The sequence below is a fragment of the Acanthaster planci genome, linkage group LG08, assembly GCF_054643075.1.
Source record: "Acanthaster planci isolate LZ-2023a linkage group LG08, COTS_SCS, whole genome shotgun sequence".
NCBI lineage: Eukaryota > Metazoa > Echinodermata > Asteroidea > Valvatida > Acanthasteridae > Acanthaster > Acanthaster planci.
In genome coordinates, this window is record NC_141784.1 from 17,275,349 (window position 1) to 17,294,013 (window position 18,665).

An 18,665-nucleotide genomic window follows, 5' to 3' on the forward strand; every position below is an offset into this window, starting at 1 on the left:
AAGCCACCTGTATAGATTAAGTGAGAGTTCAACTTTTAAAAGTAGTCTGGATTTTACAGGAAATTGTTATGAATAATACAAAACCAGTGGAATGGAATGGCACGCTTTTATTGAGTAATTATGTTCGTCGCATTTAAGCTACAGCAATGGCGGTAAAGCTGCAATCCTTCGATACAGTGCTCTGTGGTGTCATCCAAGTTCGTGTGAGCCTGACCTGTTTTGGTCTGTTATCAGGTTGAAAATGTTGAAATTTGCATACTATATCCGGTATGACCGACGTCTTCGGTATATCTCTGTTGGTAAGGCCCATATTAGATCGATATCCTGAGATTAAAAAAGAGACGTGATCAACTCGGATAGCAACGCCCAATCATTTTATTACGATCGTTTTCTGACCTATTGACCACACACTTTCCCTTTGAAAGCATGACATTGATAAAAGACACAAATGACGATATTTGTGTCCTGATATTCACTATAAAAGACATGAATAAGCCAATGAAGACCCTGCCATAGCCTTAAGGATACAACGATTAGAGACATACCAAATCGTGAACAAGTCAATCTCATTTTGAGACAAACTCCCCCTCCAAAAAAGTGGCATGATTCTTTGCCCCAAGACTCCTAAAAACCAAGAAGGTAAAAGCCACGAGATGTCAATGCAGGCAAAATCCCTCACAGAAATCGAAGCCAGAATGCAGTCTAAAATTAGAGAGGGAGATATCAAGATTTACTAGGGATAACTGGTGACTTCGCCATGACGTCATTCGGAAACAGTAACCAACATTGTAAGCAAGAAGTTCTGGCATTCCTAATTCGAGACATGGTCGCTGGAAGGCATTCCTAAGCACCCAGAATCCCCCCAAGGCTCATGGTGCAGTTGTTGACAAAAAAAACAAAACTGTACCTCTTGGGCCCCAAGCGCAGGCACCGGTTGAATCAGCTTACCTTGCTGGTTTAGCCAGGATTTCCAAAGATCGTGAGATCTGGTCAGATGAAGTCTGCTCTTCGTGGCTCGTTCAACGACGCCTTTGGCGCTCTAAGCCAAAGCCTGTCTCACAGGTAATTCACTTCGGTCATTTCATGTTCCTGTTCATGATACCTGAGCATGATAATGCCCATTTTCATATCGCAACTCTTTGTTTTACCGCTTTTTGTATACAGGATTGCATTGTGCTCTGATACATTTAAATACGTCGATTTTTTTTCCCGCCAACAAGGACAGTAGAGCAATGAATCATGACTAGGTTGAATAAATTGGATTAAACGTCCGCTGTAAACATCAATATCGTTGTCGTTGTTTGCAGTTGTTTTAAAATATAACCACCCCTTCAACTTAGCCTTGATGTGGATTTTTTTACGGTAGCGCAAAACATTGGAACATTTTACAGTGGTCCTGAAAATTTTTTAGCAGAACCCACAGCTCCAAACTCACTGTTCGTCTTCCACTTATTCCTTTACAGCGCCCTTGATTGATTGTTGTAAAGTATTGACTTTCTACATTCCAATCAGCGAGTTTCCCGCCACGTTGTAACCAAGCCTTCCAGACGTGCTGTCGCTGATGTTTTGATGTTTCCACCTCGTCCGAGAAAAACAGTTTCCACAGCCTTGACTACGATACCGAAGTGATGACGTCCCAGTATATGGTGTTATTGGTTTGACAACCAGAGAGGAAAGCAGCCAGTTTTCTCACCACCCAACTCCACATAATCTGGGCATTGATTGCTCATAATCCCACTAGGCGACGTGTAACACGACTCGTCTTCCCCTTTCAGTCTTTGCTCCGTGTCTCTTGCGTGGCATAAGTGCCAGTCCAGAGCTATAGACAAACTGTTGACACAATATTTCGTAGAGGAGAAAGAAATTTGATGTCTTCCTCATCCAATCCAATTTTGTAGGTAATCATTGGGATTTTCCCGCTCACAATCTCATTCGTCGTGCAGCATGTGCGCTGAAATTTACCGTATGTTCCACGGGCATGGGGATAGGAATAGAATTTTCTTTGCACTATCGACGACATGGCTGGGCAAAATGATATTTGAAAACATAAATTACACAGAAAGTTATACGTGGTTGTTGGATTAGTAGAACAAATATGGTAGGACTTGATGGTAATCATTAGTCATCAGCGGGAACTATCAGTGTGGATTTTTCTTCATGCAAACTATTAACAGATCTTGAAAGACTCAAGCTGTATAGTGGTTAAAATAATCAACCGTTTGAGAACTTCTACAGAGCTCTGGAAATGCCATCTGACCTGTTGAAACCCTGATATATTTCAAGATGGAGATGTCTTTGACTCATTGTCGACGTTCTGAAATAATATATCAGGTGGTGAAGCCATAGGGAAAGGAAAACGTCTTTGTCAGACAGCATCCTAAAACACATGTATCTCCTACAAGTGATATATTATCTCAGAAGGCAGACTTCAGGCCTGGAAAAAAATACCGTTATCTAAATATCAAAATATGTCTCGTCCGGCAAACAGCTTTGCACTTGATTGATAAAGTTAACCAAGGATAGACCTTGTCAACAGACCTTTTTCACGAAGAAGAAATTTTGACAGTATTCTCTAAATCCATTGGAAAATCTGTAACACCATGATGAAATAGTGCCAGACTATTTCGTGGCTGGAGTGTATACATATGCAGCTAGGTATGAGACGGAGAGAATCCCCCCTGCTTTGTGTTGGTCATTGTCTCGCAGGAATATGGGGAATTCCTTTCAGACATCTTGGGGGGGGGGGGTGTGTTAAGTAACAATAGTCTGGAATGTGTATAGGGATTGGACATGGTAGGGGGGGTAACCCCTCGGTCTCATTTCTCGCTGGGTCTACTGGAGTGCGTTCATTTACATTTTTAGATTTATTCATCACTTTAAAATCATTCTAAGAATCTTATGTTATATAGGGTCTGTTCTTTTGACGTCACAGTTGTGTTTTCCCTGCAAGTGGCTGTTTAAACTATGGTTGGCTTTTGGTGCAAAATAAAAAGAATAATAAACTAAGTGTAAAAAAACTCCCTTGCAGCTATCAGAACACCAGATAATAAAACACGTCCTACTCCATACTAAATGAAATATAACCCTTTTAAAAATTAATGGGACACATTTCCATTTTGAACGAATTTGAGGTAACATCGAAAACCAACCAAAAGATAATATTTCTGCAAATTTTGACCGGCCATATAAGTTGTAGGCAAAATAAGAGTGGTCGACTGGCTCTATTTTTGCTTTTTGGCAATGGTATATCAACGGGGGTGATGGGGGTGGGGTGGGGTAGGGTGGAGACAAGTTGCCACCCTGGAAACATGTTTTATTGGAATGTTAAGCGCTTGCATTTTAGGAATAGTACTACTACCTTTCTGGGAGGTGGGTAATGAGAGTTTTAAGAGGAAGAAATTTGGAGAGTCATTTGAGAAACTTTTTCATTTGCCCCCCCCACACAAGACCTGGATACGCCACTACTTTCAAGTTCGCAAAGTCAATAGTTTACCTTGCTTTAAATTTAATATGGCCCACCCGTAAAGTCCATTGTTTGTAATGTTGTCTGCGACCGATTGTCAACAATTCGAGATTATCTGTTTGATTACTTGTGAGTTTTTGTTGTTAAGCTATGACCTAAACGGTAGCAACAACCTTCACAACTGGTTGTGCTGTCTGAACACAGCGAGGTTAAATAATAATATTATCGACCCGAAAACATTTGTTGACAAAATGTCCAAAATGACGGTCTGTGCCAATAATGCTGATAGACAGACCGGATGTAAGAAATGACTGAAGACAAACCCAGAAGAGAGTAATTCTAGACCAGAAAGCTGATTGCGGATTTCAAGACATATCTATACCGCATATGCCTGTCATGCATCCATATACCGCCTGTGTTGGCTGCCATTATTTGCCGACCCTATCAAGTCTGTATGGGGACTGGACGCAACGTCAGCCGTTTCCGCAGCGGGAACAGCATAAATTGAAGGTCACCATCGAGACCAATGTTGGCGAGGAATCTCTCGAGGGCTGGTCGATGAGACTAGCGCACTCCATGCAGCGATTGATTGTGATCGTCCCTTGCATCTTGTCAAATGGAAGATGCGTAGTGACGGTTCGGGGAGAGATTGTGTTACGACTCACTGGGGCGGTATGACTTTCAGCAAGTCCTGTCGGTGGGATATATATCACCCGAGTCCCATGTTTTTCCTTCCACAGTAGAAGGTGTAAAAATAGTACCTTGTCAATGCTGTCTGAGATTTATAGTCGCTATGAAAGTTATCGGAATGTACGATAAATTTAGAAAAGCTGGCATTTTTTTCTCAAATGGCAATACCCACCAAAAAATAATGACACTGTCTTAGGTGAAGATTTATATTAGTTGAAACAAAAAAGATTTATTTTTTCACGCTAAAACATCGGGGGATTTGCAATGGAACATTTGTTAGCACAGAAAAGAAGTAAGGACGTATAAGGATTTTTCTTTTAAATAACATTAGGTTCAAGTCATGGTTGTTGCTACTTAACAATCATTAACATGTTATAACTCATAACAATATGAATTAAGCTTATGAGAAATTTTAATCTAGAAGTAAACCAAGTCTTTACAGCTAATCCACACTATTTCGTCTACCTGTTTTCTTAGCACTACCATTTGCCATGAATTTACTTACATTAAACTAATAATGCAAGTGTACCTTTTAAAAACCCTGTAATCCTTGATACAGTCAAAATGTACGTGGATTGGAGCAGTGGATCATAGCAACAAATTATTTTGTACATAGTGCTCTCTTGTAGTTTTTCTCATGGATTTGTCACAGTCGTAATTCACTGCCGTCAAGAAGTTCACTGTTCAGCAGGAGGTTCGCCCCAAAGACCGTGGCTAGAAATGCGCTTGCGCTGAATGGTATTGTATAAGCGCTACATCGTCAAGTGCCTTTTGTCATCTCACACAAGCAAAGCTTCCAGATTAAATGCCGCTGCCGCGTTTGCCAAGCATGACTTGAATGGCCAGCTAATTTCGGAGTTTTTGGATGGGCTCTGCGCGGGATGCTTATGGTATGGAGATCCGTATCATCATCATTGTGACAATGCCAAAGAACTGCTTTGATAATGAATTAAATTAAATGTGACATCTTCTCTGGGAAGATATTTATAGTACATGACGTCACGTCACATGGAGCGTCTTCATTTGACAACCTTGCTCTGTAGAAACTGAGGTCTCAAAGTGAGCCTCATATAGGTGACTTTTAATTGATATGACTGCAGCATTTTGTAGACAGTATAAGGTTCACTCAACTTTCAGAGTTTGCGTGAGATATTTCAATTGACAAACGTGTACATCTTGAATCACTCTTTTTTCCTTAGGAAGTTCTCGTGACGCGGCTACCACATGACTTAATAAAACAAAATGTTTCATGCTTGCAATAAAGGCACGCTTTATATCATGGATGACAGTCTTGTAGGTTTCGGGAGGATTCCAGGGTAATTTATCAGTGTGACCAGTCAATAATAAAAGACCATGACTTCCACTTAATTGTAACGGGTCATCTTGCTTTGTCAATGTCTTGAGTATTCTTGGTGCAATCACTAAGGTTCTTAATTGGTATCAAATAATAGCGATAAATATTTTCCTTTCCATTTTGCATTATCGACATCTTAGTTTTGGGAAACGAATTGTTGATTTTGTTACCAAACAAACCTTATGCAGTAAAGTCTCCAAACGTTTTACTGTATTGACCTAGTTGGGTGCAAACTCACCCACCTCTTACAAATTTGCACCCAAGCCCACTTTTCCCAAGCGCTCTTGAGTTATACACGCATCTTTCGATTTTGAGTTGGACGCCGGATGCCTGTTCGATATTATACGATCCATCTGCACACCAAGGCAATAGCATCTTCACCGGTACACCCGCAGGTGATAGCATGGACGGGTTTCGGTGCCCAAGACTGTGAGCAATGAGCAAAGAGTGTACATCTACACGTTTAAAGGTTTGCTCACCCGTGAGACTAACAAGGTTACCTAAGCTGTGGCAGCATAAAAGTAATTTATTCCGCTAAAACTGCGCCGACCATCGGCCTTTCTGGTGCAGTCTTTTTTTTCAGTATGAGTACATGTGGTTATTTTACGTTGGTGGTTAAAATTTTGTGTGAATGGGTACGTGTGTGTGGGTGCAGTTGTTTTGTTTAACGTTTAATTAATTGAAGACAAAAAACTCAGCTTTCATAAAGAATCAAGAAAACCATTTCCAAAAACGTTTGTTGTGTTTGTTTTCGCTTTGGCATTTGTTATTTGGGGGGGGGGGGGCTTGGGCGAGGTTTGTAATTTTTAGCATGACCTAAGACGGGAATTGGAGGTTTTTAAGCCACAGTGAAGAATTAATTCCTTGTATCTTGGACAAAAATCACCCCAAAAAACTAGGCACACAAAAGGCTCCTTTATGGGCAGAGAGAAATCTAATCTTAGCTTGATATGGTGCCAGTTGGTTCCTTATAAAAGGACAATGTGAAGGAAGAATCCTCACTCTGTAGGCTCTCCACACTAGCCAGGGAGTGAGCATTGTGAAAGCTTTAAATGACACTGAAAGTCAGGCATATGACAGGGCCCCCGGGCGATCTTGATATTCACTTGTGATACATTTTAGACACTCTGGGGACAATCCGTAAGAGATCAAGGTGTTTATTAAAGACGCAGTTTTTTCAAACTAATGTTGTTAATATGATACCATCGCAATGGACTTCAAGGACAGGCTTCAAATTTGTCGGATGATTCAACTTTTGGAACATTTACTGCGCTTGCCATGTCGTGGCAAAAAGTCACTGAGAAAAATTAGTAAAGTAGTTACCAACGACAAAGTGATGTTAAACATTAATATGTATTGTAAATAATACCCAAGCTACAATACAAACAATCAACATAACTTTTCCACTAACGTACAAGAAGTCAGACAGTTCATTATAATAGAAAATTATAAGTATTTCATTTACGGCTGCATTTGCGGCACGCTTATCACGGTGACACATTTGTTTATCCTGTGTTTTTTTACAGAAGAGTTTCTTGATCTTTTCGTTTGAGACAAGTCCAAACCTCTTTGAGCATGGCTTTAAAAAGAAAGGGTGGTGAACTCTGCGATTCATGTTGTATCTTTGGCGGTGCTGGTTCATTTTCTTTTGTACGAGTTACAGGAGAGCCGACAACATTCTTTATTCAGGAGAAGCATTATTGTAAGACAAAATTGTATTGTATTGACAAAGTTATAGTTCCCAAGAACGGGCCATTTCTTCTACAAAGATAATCTTCAATTTTATCGAAAACCAAAAACTCTTCATAGTCCAACATCGTGTGAATCGCAGATGAAAATATTTCCTTCCAGGTTTTGCAAGTTTACATTTTTATTTAATTCTAATCGTTTCTCAGTAAACATAACAAGAGTTTATCTTTCCAAATATTACAGAATTTTGATTTGGACTGCTTATTATGTAACATTGTTTATCTTGTTTGGCATCGGCTTGGAAGCATTACAAACATTTTGATGCAATATTTGATGTTCAGTTCGTTTCAAAGTTGTCCCTTTGGCGACTGCTGACTGAAGTAAATCAGATTGGAAATCTTAACCTTGCAAGAGTATTTAATCTCGCTTCATTTTTGAGGACATTGCAATTCTTCGACTCGCCTTTTAACTGAACAACAACTTGAGCACAGTTTCTTTTCCGCAAACTTGGACTTGTTATATTTTGAACATAAGAGCTATCTTTACCATTTTAGTTCGGGGGAAACGCAAATCTCTCGGCGAGAATTATCATCAGTTTTGCAGCTGCTTGCTTCTCGTCAACCGTTGTCTCTGCAATCTCCAGAGTGAAAAGGGGTCGAAATCAAAAGGTGTCTTGATAAATTCTTCATCTGTAAGCAATATAAAAAGACAAGGGCCGTTTCAAAAGTTTAAAAACTGATTGCTCCAACATTCAACTTGCAAAATGATTCAAATTTGAAGCCCCTCGTCTCGATGAAGGTGGTTTTTAATTTTTTTCCTAATATAGGGGCTTTTCCAGTGATTAGAAATGGCATATGCAGATCAAAATAGCTTAAACTTTTACATTGTCTGTAAAATGAAACAGAATCAAGTGCAATTTGGAATTGATTACTCCAACTTGAAAAACAATTCAAGGTTTGAAGCTTCTTCCAAGTGCCCACTTTAAGAAATTCAAATCACCGGCACGAACTAAAGCTATACAAACTCTTAAACCTTCGAAGGGTTTACACCATCACCTGCTATTTTTTTTAATTGACAGGTCACATGACACATGGAAATGTCAACATCTTGGCGAATTCGGACTTTGATGACCGGATATGTAGTAAAAGGTCACTCGGGGGTGCCAAAGTATAATTTTGTCATAAAAAGCCTGGATACACATCGAGTATCCCAAATAATGATTGGAACAGTATCACATGTTAGTGGTGATGTATTTACCACTATAGTAACAGCATCTGTTAGGAGAAACTCCGTAACAAAGACAATAGTGATTTTAAGTTTTAACTTTGTAACTTGTACTCTGTTACTTCATTCAAAAACTGATATGTTGTGATTAAATTTGGAATTAATTTATATATCTGTTTTGGGGACAATAACAGCAATAGAGGTTTAACGGCTACAGACAGAATGCCCTTTCTCTCATTATAACAACCAACCATCTGAATTAATAAAATCCTGTTCATGATACAAACAACGCGTCGGGCAATACATCCACGAAGGTTCCATTTTTATATCAAAAGACTTCAGATGCCTTCGTCTTATATACGTCTAGCTCGCATTTGTTTAAATTACTCTATTTCTCTGTCTGGATTGTACGCTTGAGTGAAAGTCAATTCGAAAAACCGACACTTAAACACGTAGATAATTGCCTCATACATCGTTATAACACCTAAGAAAGAGAAATGAGATAATTCAAGGACGTCATTAAGACGCTGTCATTTGGTGTTCTTCAATAGAAGGAACGTGCGGAGTGAATTCGTCGGGATCATTTTACTTCCCGGTATCAAGCTTGGGAAAATGCTGAAAGCAAATACATGTGCCTCGTTTTTTTTTATTATAAAACGAAGCTTCAGATTCATCTATCACTTCAAAATACTGGGGTTTCTTTTCAAGTTACGTCTTTCTCGTTTCTTTACCTCTGCAACAGGCAGCCGCAGCCAGGCAGAAAACAGCTGTGCATTTAGGCTTTAGATGTAGAGATGCAAAATGAGGACTTTTGCTGAAAGAGTGACCCTACATTAATTTTCAACCGTAAGCTACTTTATTTTAACGGGATTACGACAGCACGTGATATTAATTCCTAAATAAATCATTATATCCAGTAGCTACCTACGCTGCTGTCTGGTAGAATTAATGTTTGTGTCGCTTTATTAGTGCAGAATTTACCACATTTTTTTCGAAGTATTGCATATTTGAAGATGAAGTGAAAGAAGATGATTTTGGTTTAACACCGAGGTCAACATACTATGAATCCAAGAACTAATGTTTTGCTCGGAACAAAAAAGGTCAAAGGGTATAAAGTTCATATGATTTTAACCATCCCGTGGATCTTCTTTCTCCTCGTCAATTCCTAGAGTCGCAGTGTGAAAACCTGCCAATCATTCTTTGTAGGAGTCTGACAAATGTTTTCACACTTCTAAGAGGATTTCCAGAAGACACTAGCTCATTTGGCATTTGCGTATGTACCCGTAGTTTGCGAAGCTGATATCGAACAGATGCTGAAAAGCTTCTGTTATATTTTAATAAAACCATAAGCCTACGGTGTCCAAAAGCGCTTATCGCCATCAATGTTTAGTCACGGAAATGTTTATATTTCCAGTTACTGAGGATCTTAAGCGAAAGAAACTTAAAACGCAAGTTCTTATGAAAATACACCCAACCGGAGGTGTGTGTGTTGATTGGGATGCGTACCGTGTCCAGGAAAGTGACCGCATCACCCGCTCGAACGGAGGCTAAAGAGACTTTAAAGATCGGCAAGAAAATATTAAGAATCAAGCAAAGCCTACCTGAAAATAAGTCTTTTGAAATGCTGCTGTGATTAGTTGAGATTTCCCGCTGCCAAAACAGGCAAGGAAGTCTAATTCCTGGCTTTATAAGGGAAACGTGGCTTCCCTTGTACTCTCCAGGGAAATTGTATGGTACGCTTGAGTGATTTTGTTCACGCAGAATTGATCACTCGCGCAGGAACGAGTGTTGCGCCTTCCGTGAGGATATATATCGAAGCGCACTTTTAGCACGAGTGGACCCTTTCAAAACAGGGCGGTTGTTGCACTTTTGAAGCTTACTTGAAAGTGTAGTGAGACCCTGCAATTGGGAGATGTACCTGTTTTTGTCCAACACACGTCAGAGCTATCAGTGTAAGAATTTAGCTTCTTCGTTTTTATTTGTGGGACATTTCAGGCTTTGGAATTTATCTGAAAGAACGCCACCGTATTATTGTATGGATAAAAGATGGGTTATAACAATGTTCTCTGTAACTTACTAATGTAGATGGGACAATATTTCACGTAAATATTCCCTTGCACTTAATCAACGTTCGAATAGGGACGAAGTGTAAGCAACACCTCTCAGTTGTGATTTTAATGCGACACCCAGGATCAATCAGTGTCGATAAATTCTTTATCTTAAGTCTAAGCGCCAACTTTCTTTATAGTAGCTAGCAGACGCGAAGTGCCGTTCTTCAACTATATATAAGTAGACCTTAATTGATAGATAGGTGTATTGATTTGCCCTTACTGTATTAATCACAGTTGCCGCGTAAGCAGTACCTGTTCAGACGTTGCGTTTCGGCAAATCTTATCTTTTGCGACTTTAGATGGCTCTCCACTTTATATCCATATGTTTTCATAAGAATGAAAAATGATAACTAACTAACTAAGAATGAAAAATGATAACTAACGCTGACTTACGCTCCAAAACATGCGAATTGAGGTTAAAATCTCAGAATATCAGCCAATGGAAATAGGCAAAGTAATTATGTCAGTAGATTTTCAAACAGCTTCTTGTTTAATACCCTCGCCCAATTTTGTGGATTGACAATTGGGTAAGCAAACAACCACTTAGGCTCTCAAGTTGAGTCGATTGTGAACCAAATTGTGGTAAAAAATCGAAAATTGCGGATTCTTTTTACTTTACGTTTATACAATAGGTACACGCTATATGGCCTTTTGTTCTTTGTCTTTCATTAACCACGTTTTCCGACGCCTACGTTTGTTCCTATTGATATGCAGCCGTTGACATTTGTGCATGGCATCCCCTCCAAAAATAACCATTTCGTTTACCATCTTGCATTAGTTTGTACAAACGAACAAAAAAGTGACTACTTGTGTCTATTCATGAGTAAACCCAGGGCCATTTTAAGCCTAGCAATTATCTTTTAATTCCTCTCGATTATACCTAAATCAAGTACAGTATTGTTTGCGCTCTGAGTGCCATCTGTTTGGATTGGTCCATACTTCAATGTGGGTAGAGGTGTGTTTACCATTAATGTACTGTGCTCTTTGCCACATCTGTTGACTGTTCATACACCCATTTTTTCCCAAGGTGAAGCACCTTTCCAACTAGTATTTGAGCAGGGAAGAACGGGAACACTGATATTACAAATTGACAACTTCAATTGTATTTCCTCAGGCTACTGTGACAGGGAAATGGGGCTGCGAAAAGACGTATGGTGACCATTTTTAACTAGCCTTTAATTAAAATCACACTGTACAATGTAATTTTAAAATGCGGTTAAAGATCTACATTGTTTCAGAATTGTCTTCATGAATGCTTTGAAGTGATCGATTAAAATATGGACAGGATATGGTGTCACAATCTACGGTACTCGATAGAAATATCCAGATCTACCCCGTTTTGCAGCATCATTATTTCTTTGCATTTCGAATAAGATGCTTCTACTTTTGATAAATGGAAACGTAAAAGGAAATGTCTGCTAATGGCTGGCGGCACACTCAGGGAATAAGGATTAGGCACACAGTTGGTAATGGGTTTGTGTGTTTGCAGAGCGAGTCGCTGGCAATTCTTTCATCAATGCCACGACGCAATCCAGTTCCATTCGTTCCAAGTAGAATCCATGGGAAAGATTCTGGATGGGGCCTTGAAGGGTTTAGCATCAATGTTTTGGAAAGATTGGGAGCGAAATCAGAAGAAAGAAGAATTAGACACTGTCTGTAGCATTCAGGCGATTTAAGGGAGTGATTCCACACGTAATTGGAATTCCGTTGTTGTACCCCCCCCCCTCAATATTCCGCTTGCCATTTGGGTTTCACTATAACGACAACAGATCCATCTGATGGAAGATTAGGGTAAAAGGTTATCCTATTGTGACGTTTCTTGCGTTCCCGCAATTTAGAGTGCTTCTCAGATCTACAGTAGCACGTGGTTAGTAGCACTGGCACTAACCTATAGTTTGTCAGTGTGATACGAGAATTCGGAAGATAATGTTTCTCCCCATTATATTACTACTGGGTATGTTTAAAATTACTACTACGTATTGCCGCAAAAAGGCCATTTATCCATTCACTAATTCTTAATTGACATTAATAACCCGAATTCTTATCATAAATATAAAAAGAGAAAAGCACCCGTTTTTTTCTGTGGAGGAACTGTTGAAGCTTAGTTCCCCGGTATCGGTAATTGATGTAGACGAAAGTGCACAAACATTTGGCTCGCTACCGGCTTCCGCACAACCCCGGTCTCAGGGCTTGATTTTAATAATTGACACACGAAGGTGTATACAAGGGGGGACTTCTCGCGTAAACGGGAAAAGCTTGAAGCCAGATCTGTCTTCAGTCGACCAAATGGAGGGAGTCGGTTTGCATTTTCGGCGCCAACAGTGCTGGCCTCCGATGATGACCCACCGTGATGAACGAGGGGACTAGTGGGTGAGGCGCAAGGCAAGTCTTCACTAAGAGACACCGCTTCAAGTTAGAATGATTTCAGGTTAGGAGCTACACAATTGAAAGAGATTGTGCTATGAAAAGCTCACTTGAAAAGACAAACTCACGTGTTATACCATTACGTTTTTATTATATATTTATTTGCAAATAAAAAACCCAATAAAAATAGTCGAACATTATGCGTTTCAAATATTTTATAATTGTTTTGATTTTTGTTTTGTTCCTGCTTTTGCTCGTGCATTTTATAGGAAACCAGTAGGCCTGTAGTTGTTCAACTTGGCGGTAGTTTATAAAGCCAAAAGATCTCGAAGAGCCAAATATCATAGACACCACAAAACATTTTTCTGATTAATTCCTGTGCGCAATATCAATTTGATATCAACTTGATTCAGGCAACCTAACTTGAAGATAGTACAAGAATCATCACAAGAATACATGCAGGCATTTACAAGAGGACTGCGTGTTTGGGGGATGTCTTTTTTGTCCCTCCAGGATACAATGTAGGAATTACAGCCAACATTAAATGTAGTAGAATTTTATGGTAAGTTACTTCTTGCGAGTAGCAATCGATAATTTTTCAGCCTCGAACAAGCAGCTGCATGCTTGTGAAATGTCAGATTGATGAAGGTTTGCTCCACCGCTTTCTTTCTTATTTCTTTATTTTGTTTTAATTCAACTTAGCCACACAATTTTCGCTGGTTGGATTTCAGAAGGAAATCTCCAAAATTAAGAGTAGTTAAAACATTTAAAAGAAGTTTTTAGCTTCGGGAATTTATATGAACAAATTTATCTTTTAGCAGGTATCGATTATTAACGGGATAATTATTGAGTTTTCTTTTATTAATAATTCATTATTATTATCAGGTCTATGGGTACTACCAAACGCGTTAACTCTAAATGTCCGTTAAAAAAACAATAAAAAACATGACTTGATGCATTACATAATTACAATGGGCTTAACGGTGTGCGTTATGTTCCACTGTATGGAGTTTTTGGTTTGTTAGAAGTAAACCTGTGGTATGTTTACATACTTGTTCCAGTGGGGTCTGTCACTGCATGTGAAAACTTGCCTTAACATTCTTGTCGAATACCTCGAGACCTTTCTCAAAAATAATTGGCGAGTACAGAACTTTGCATAACCTTCAGTTGTTCACAGGTTCTATGGCAGGCAGGACTTGACTTCAACCGCGCGGATTCACTCAGTGGTATCTCATCATTCTAACTGAGTTGGAATTTAATTTTAAGGACCCAGATGAATTATCGATACTTTGTCTGTTATTTTTAGCTAACATGATTGTTCGCTTGAGTAGCTGAGCAGAAAATGGGGAGGGGGGTGTCGCATCTACACTTGTATTGTGATTACAGCTGCGGGCATTTCAGTCCGGTTTACTGAAGTGGTTGGACAAAATGAAACACGACTCCTCATGAGAAATGTCTGCGGGGGGAGAAGTGACGAGAATTGGCCATTTGTATAATGACGTTTCTGTAACGGGTAAATTCAACGGCGGGTGATGTTGTCCACATGCGAGTGTTGGAATAACAAATCAATTGCCGTTGCATGGGCGAGAGAATGGCAAATTGGCGAAGGAAGTGAAAGAGCCATGTTCCTTTTCTCTGTCGGTTATTCCAACGAGCTTTTGGACGTTTTTTGATGATACCTGGAGGGGTACTTTATCAAACCAAATTTGTTTTAGGAAGCGGAGGTTTGCCCAAACACTTGTGGTCTTTTGAAGCTGTTTTCGTGTCTAAGAATTATGATCTTGAAACACGATGGCATGAAGATTACTTCATGTCAGACTGTAAATGCATTTCCATTAGCCCATAATCTTGTAATGTATGCCCTTTAAAATGAAGTTAAAATGAACCTTTTCTTATATCGAAAACTGTGATACCATTTGAAACAAATTTAAAAAAAAAGTGGACTATTTAGTCACAAGTGACTTTCGTTATGATCTCTATGGAAGCCAATGACATAGATCCCAAATTTTGTTTTTGGGGGAGGGGAGGGGTTGAACTGACAAAGAGAATAGAATTAGGATGTTTTTTCTTCGTCCATTACTCTTGTTATCTGTCTTTGATTTCAGTATCACGTGGCTTCAGCTTCATGACCTCCAAGTGGTTTTAATTTATTTGAAAACTTGTGTCGTTACGGGTGCGTGTATGCGTGCGACTGTCATCAGAAAACTAGGGCTTCATATCGAGCGTTGGCAAGGAGGATTCTGACAAAAATGATTTTAAAAAATGATTTAAACTATGGAATTGACTACCTGACAATGACAGAATTATATTTTAATTATCGCGTGTTCTTATGTACGTGTGGTTTTGCAGATGTAAGTATGCATTTCAAATAAAATTGAGATTTTTCGTCTAAAATTTTATAAACTGAGTCAATATTACTTTTCACATCAGAAGCGATAATAGAATAAGCCTGTTAAATTAGAAATCAGCTGTTCATTTGTACATCGAAATAGCACGATGCTTAGGCATACTTGAAATTTGCGCTAGAGACCTTCAATCCTGCAAAAATACTGAAGGCATAGAGGGGAACAAAAAAGTTAAGAGAAGGGTGTAAGGTCGTACAAGAGATGATAAACGATCAAATATTTTGAAACGTCTCTCAACTACCAGGTACGCCAACGAGATAGGCTCGACGCTAAGTTAACCGATAAAAAAAGCAAATAGGCAAACACAAACGAGACAAAAGACATGGAGTTGCTTTTGGAACAGGAGCAAGGAGATGGGGTTGGTGGCCAAAATTCTTCAGATGTTTCTCTGTGAATTTAAGACCGCCGGGATGAAACAAGTATTTTCTGTATGAGATGAGGGGTGCATGAAAGAAACACCGAATTATGAGATTTCTGGTCACGTTTTGGATTTGAGTATAAAACTGAAGGGCGCGAGGACAACGGGCAGAGAAACGCGATTTGTGAAAGTCCTGCTTTATAAAATTAGTCACGAATTTCAGCCTGTCCGGACAACAATACTGGATACTTGAGACGAAGCCACAACCAAAGGAAGATCCGGTCCTGGACATTAAAAAGCCCCTTTAACACTCATTGCGTATGTTCATTGTTGACCCGGTAATATAGCAAACATGAATGAGGACATGTTTACTGTCATAAAGGCCTGCCTTTTTTCCAGTCATAACAATAAAGCGACCATAAAGCGACCAATAAAGCGACCTGAATTAATTCTAAGTAAAGATACTGCTAACAACTCACTTTGTAAAACACCTTCATGGTAACTCCGGAGGCTGCATTATGTCCATTGGCTTCAATCATCACCAAACCAATGACAAGAATTCTCCGAAAAAATTTTCAGGTCTGCCCACATTTACAAAAGAAAGGGGGAAAATGCTCACCGTCAGTAACAGGCTTGGAGGCACCCATCTGACTTTCCCCAGGGTACTCTGGTAAGATGCCATTAGTGTCCTGAAAGAGTACTTCGTTCCTTTTAGCGTAGAAAGGAGACTTGGGCAAGGCGCGCGGTCGGACTGGGTAGGATTTGCCGTAGCGTATGAGCTGGTCTGCCCTCTGTCCGTAACACGTGTGAACTGCCAGTAGGACCAGTAGTGTTAGAAGCAGGCAATAAATTCCTGTGTTGGTAAAATTAAAAAATATGAGTATATATTTGTTTGGCTGCCACATAAGAGTGGCGAGATACATACTAATCTATGATTCCTTCTCTGAAAGGATGTGCAGTTGGCCTACTCCACGTTGCGTGCACGCATTTCAAAAGTAAATTCCAAACGGAGCTGTGCGGAAAAAAGACATGGAATAATCATTTAAAAAGGACGGAAAAAATTCCATACATCTTTGCCTCCCCACCCTGTCATGTATGAAGCCTAAATTATTCTTTAACATACCTAGTATGAATTACGAAAATACTGAAGGCCCACTGTATAAGGATTAAATATTAAAAGTACGGATGAAATCTCCGGTTAGAAACACACAATGCCCGTATATATAGCTAGATACACGAATATTACATGGCCTTAGTCAAATTAAACACCTTGCGCAGTAGTATATAAAGCGAGTAGTCGTTCGATTCATCGACTGATTCGTTGGTTGTCAAGTAATGTTGATGTACAATAACACTCACAATGATATGTAGTCCGTTCACAATAACTGGTTTACACGGGTGTATGAACAATTCTACACAGAAGAAATTATGAAATTGGAAGGATTTAAATCACGACAAAGACAGACGGACCATGTGAACAAAAATAATCCACATACGCCTAAAACAGCCCCAAAATGCATTTTCGAAAAGAGTAATCTAATCATTGTCGAATATGCAACACATTACTTGAAGGAAACAAGCAATTAACAGTCACTTGAGCAGATGTACAAATATCACAGCCTTAACACCTGCACCAAGCACAGTTTGTACTTTTTGACATTCGCACCACGGAATGCAAATGTTGTAACACTGTCCGTGCATTGATAGAGCATACTTCAACCGAAGTCCCGTAATTCGCCACTGTACACGGTCCATTCAAAAAACCCTAAGTGTGTTAAGTTCGCCGGCTATGTAGGATGTTATTTTTTCTCTCTTACTCAAGTACCGGTTCCACATTACCTGTCCGCTCCATCCTGACTCCGCCGGGCTGAAACTCACGGGAGAACCAACCAAATAAGAACCCACTTTTCAGGAAAGTAGTTGTCCCTGATCACTTAGGCGTCCTCTTCGGAATGGCACGTCCTTATGACACAAACGTGGATTGGCTGCGCTCTATATACGCTTTTCCAGCGCAAGACTTAATTTCCACGATTTCGACCGCAGGTCTAGAGAAGCTCGCCCAGTCGGATGCAAATTGCGCGACGCCGGGTCCCAAATCCTCCAATCTAATTGGTCGAATTGTTCTCCATCTGCTTAGTTTTCTTGACATTTTTATTGCAACTTACAAGGTGACGAGTAATTCTTGCGACTATTATTTTTTTCCAAGGAAACGAAAAACATCTGCCGTTTGGCATTTCCTTTTTTTTTTTTTTTTTTTTTGCTTTGTCAGTTTTGGTCAATGCTCTGCATCAAGCTATTAGTCTTGTTCGATAAATTCACAGCGAACAGAATGAACTAGATGAATCAGTCAATCATGAGTCATTTGTCTTACCGTTGGCAAATAGGGGGACAAGCAGATTTTGTCCGAGCAAAACACCAAAAATCCAGCATGTAGTTGTTAAGGGATAAGAACGTTGGCTACGACTCATCATGTGCATTTCTGCATACCATGGGCGTAAGTCGGGAGTGGGAGTGAGGTGGGCATATATCTCCCACTTTTGGCCTGGGAGGTGGGTTACTGAGTCATCCCCCCACTTGTTCGTAATGAGAAAAAAAGGCGGATTGTGAAGAATTTCTCGCACTTCCCAACGACCAAAGTGTATTCAATAGCATTCAAAAAGAGAGAACAATAATAAAAGCCATAAATATGCTGTTCTGATATGAGATTCTGTAGGAATGTAATACATGTTACAGATGTACATCTATATCATGAACATCGTCCCTTAGTGTCAGTTGGTGTCAGCATCCCCCCCCCTCGCTTTTCTAATTTCCACGGCCGGGAAGGTCATCCCCCTCCAGAATTCGCCATCCGCCACCCCCCAGCCCTCATCCCCCCACAGTTTTCTAGCATCAATTTGACCCACAGTTTGCCCCAAATTTACCCATAGATCCGACCGAGCATTTGTTCTTCTCAGAAGCGCCACCATTTTGAAATTTGTACTTACTCTTCATCCCCAACAAGATTGTA

The 18,665-nt window shown here is 39.7% G+C and overlaps 1 protein-coding gene across 1 annotated transcript; it reads right to left on the minus strand.

The window, feature by feature from the left end:
- Positions 1-6,282: 6,282 nt before the first annotated feature.
- On the minus strand, positions 6,283-17,668 carry LOC110987609 (uncharacterized). Its single transcript, XM_087140354.1, has 3 exons — positions 17,498-17,668; positions 16,278-16,511; positions 6,283-7,885 (listed from the first exon to the last, which is right to left on the minus strand). Exons 1-3 carry the CDS (start codon positions 17,508-17,510, stop codon positions 7,788-7,790), a joined length of 345 nt encoding a protein of 114 aa, XP_086996480.1. The 5' UTR covers positions 17,511-17,668; the 3' UTR covers positions 6,283-7,787.
- Positions 17,669-18,665: the final 997 nt, after the last annotated feature.

Coding starts and splice junctions, on each gene's coding strand:
- LOC110987609 (XM_087140354.1), bottom strand. Junction 7,886..16,277: donor CTCCAAGCCTGTTACTGACG/GTGAGCATTTTC, acceptor TATTGCTTACAG/ATGAAGAATTTATCAAGACA.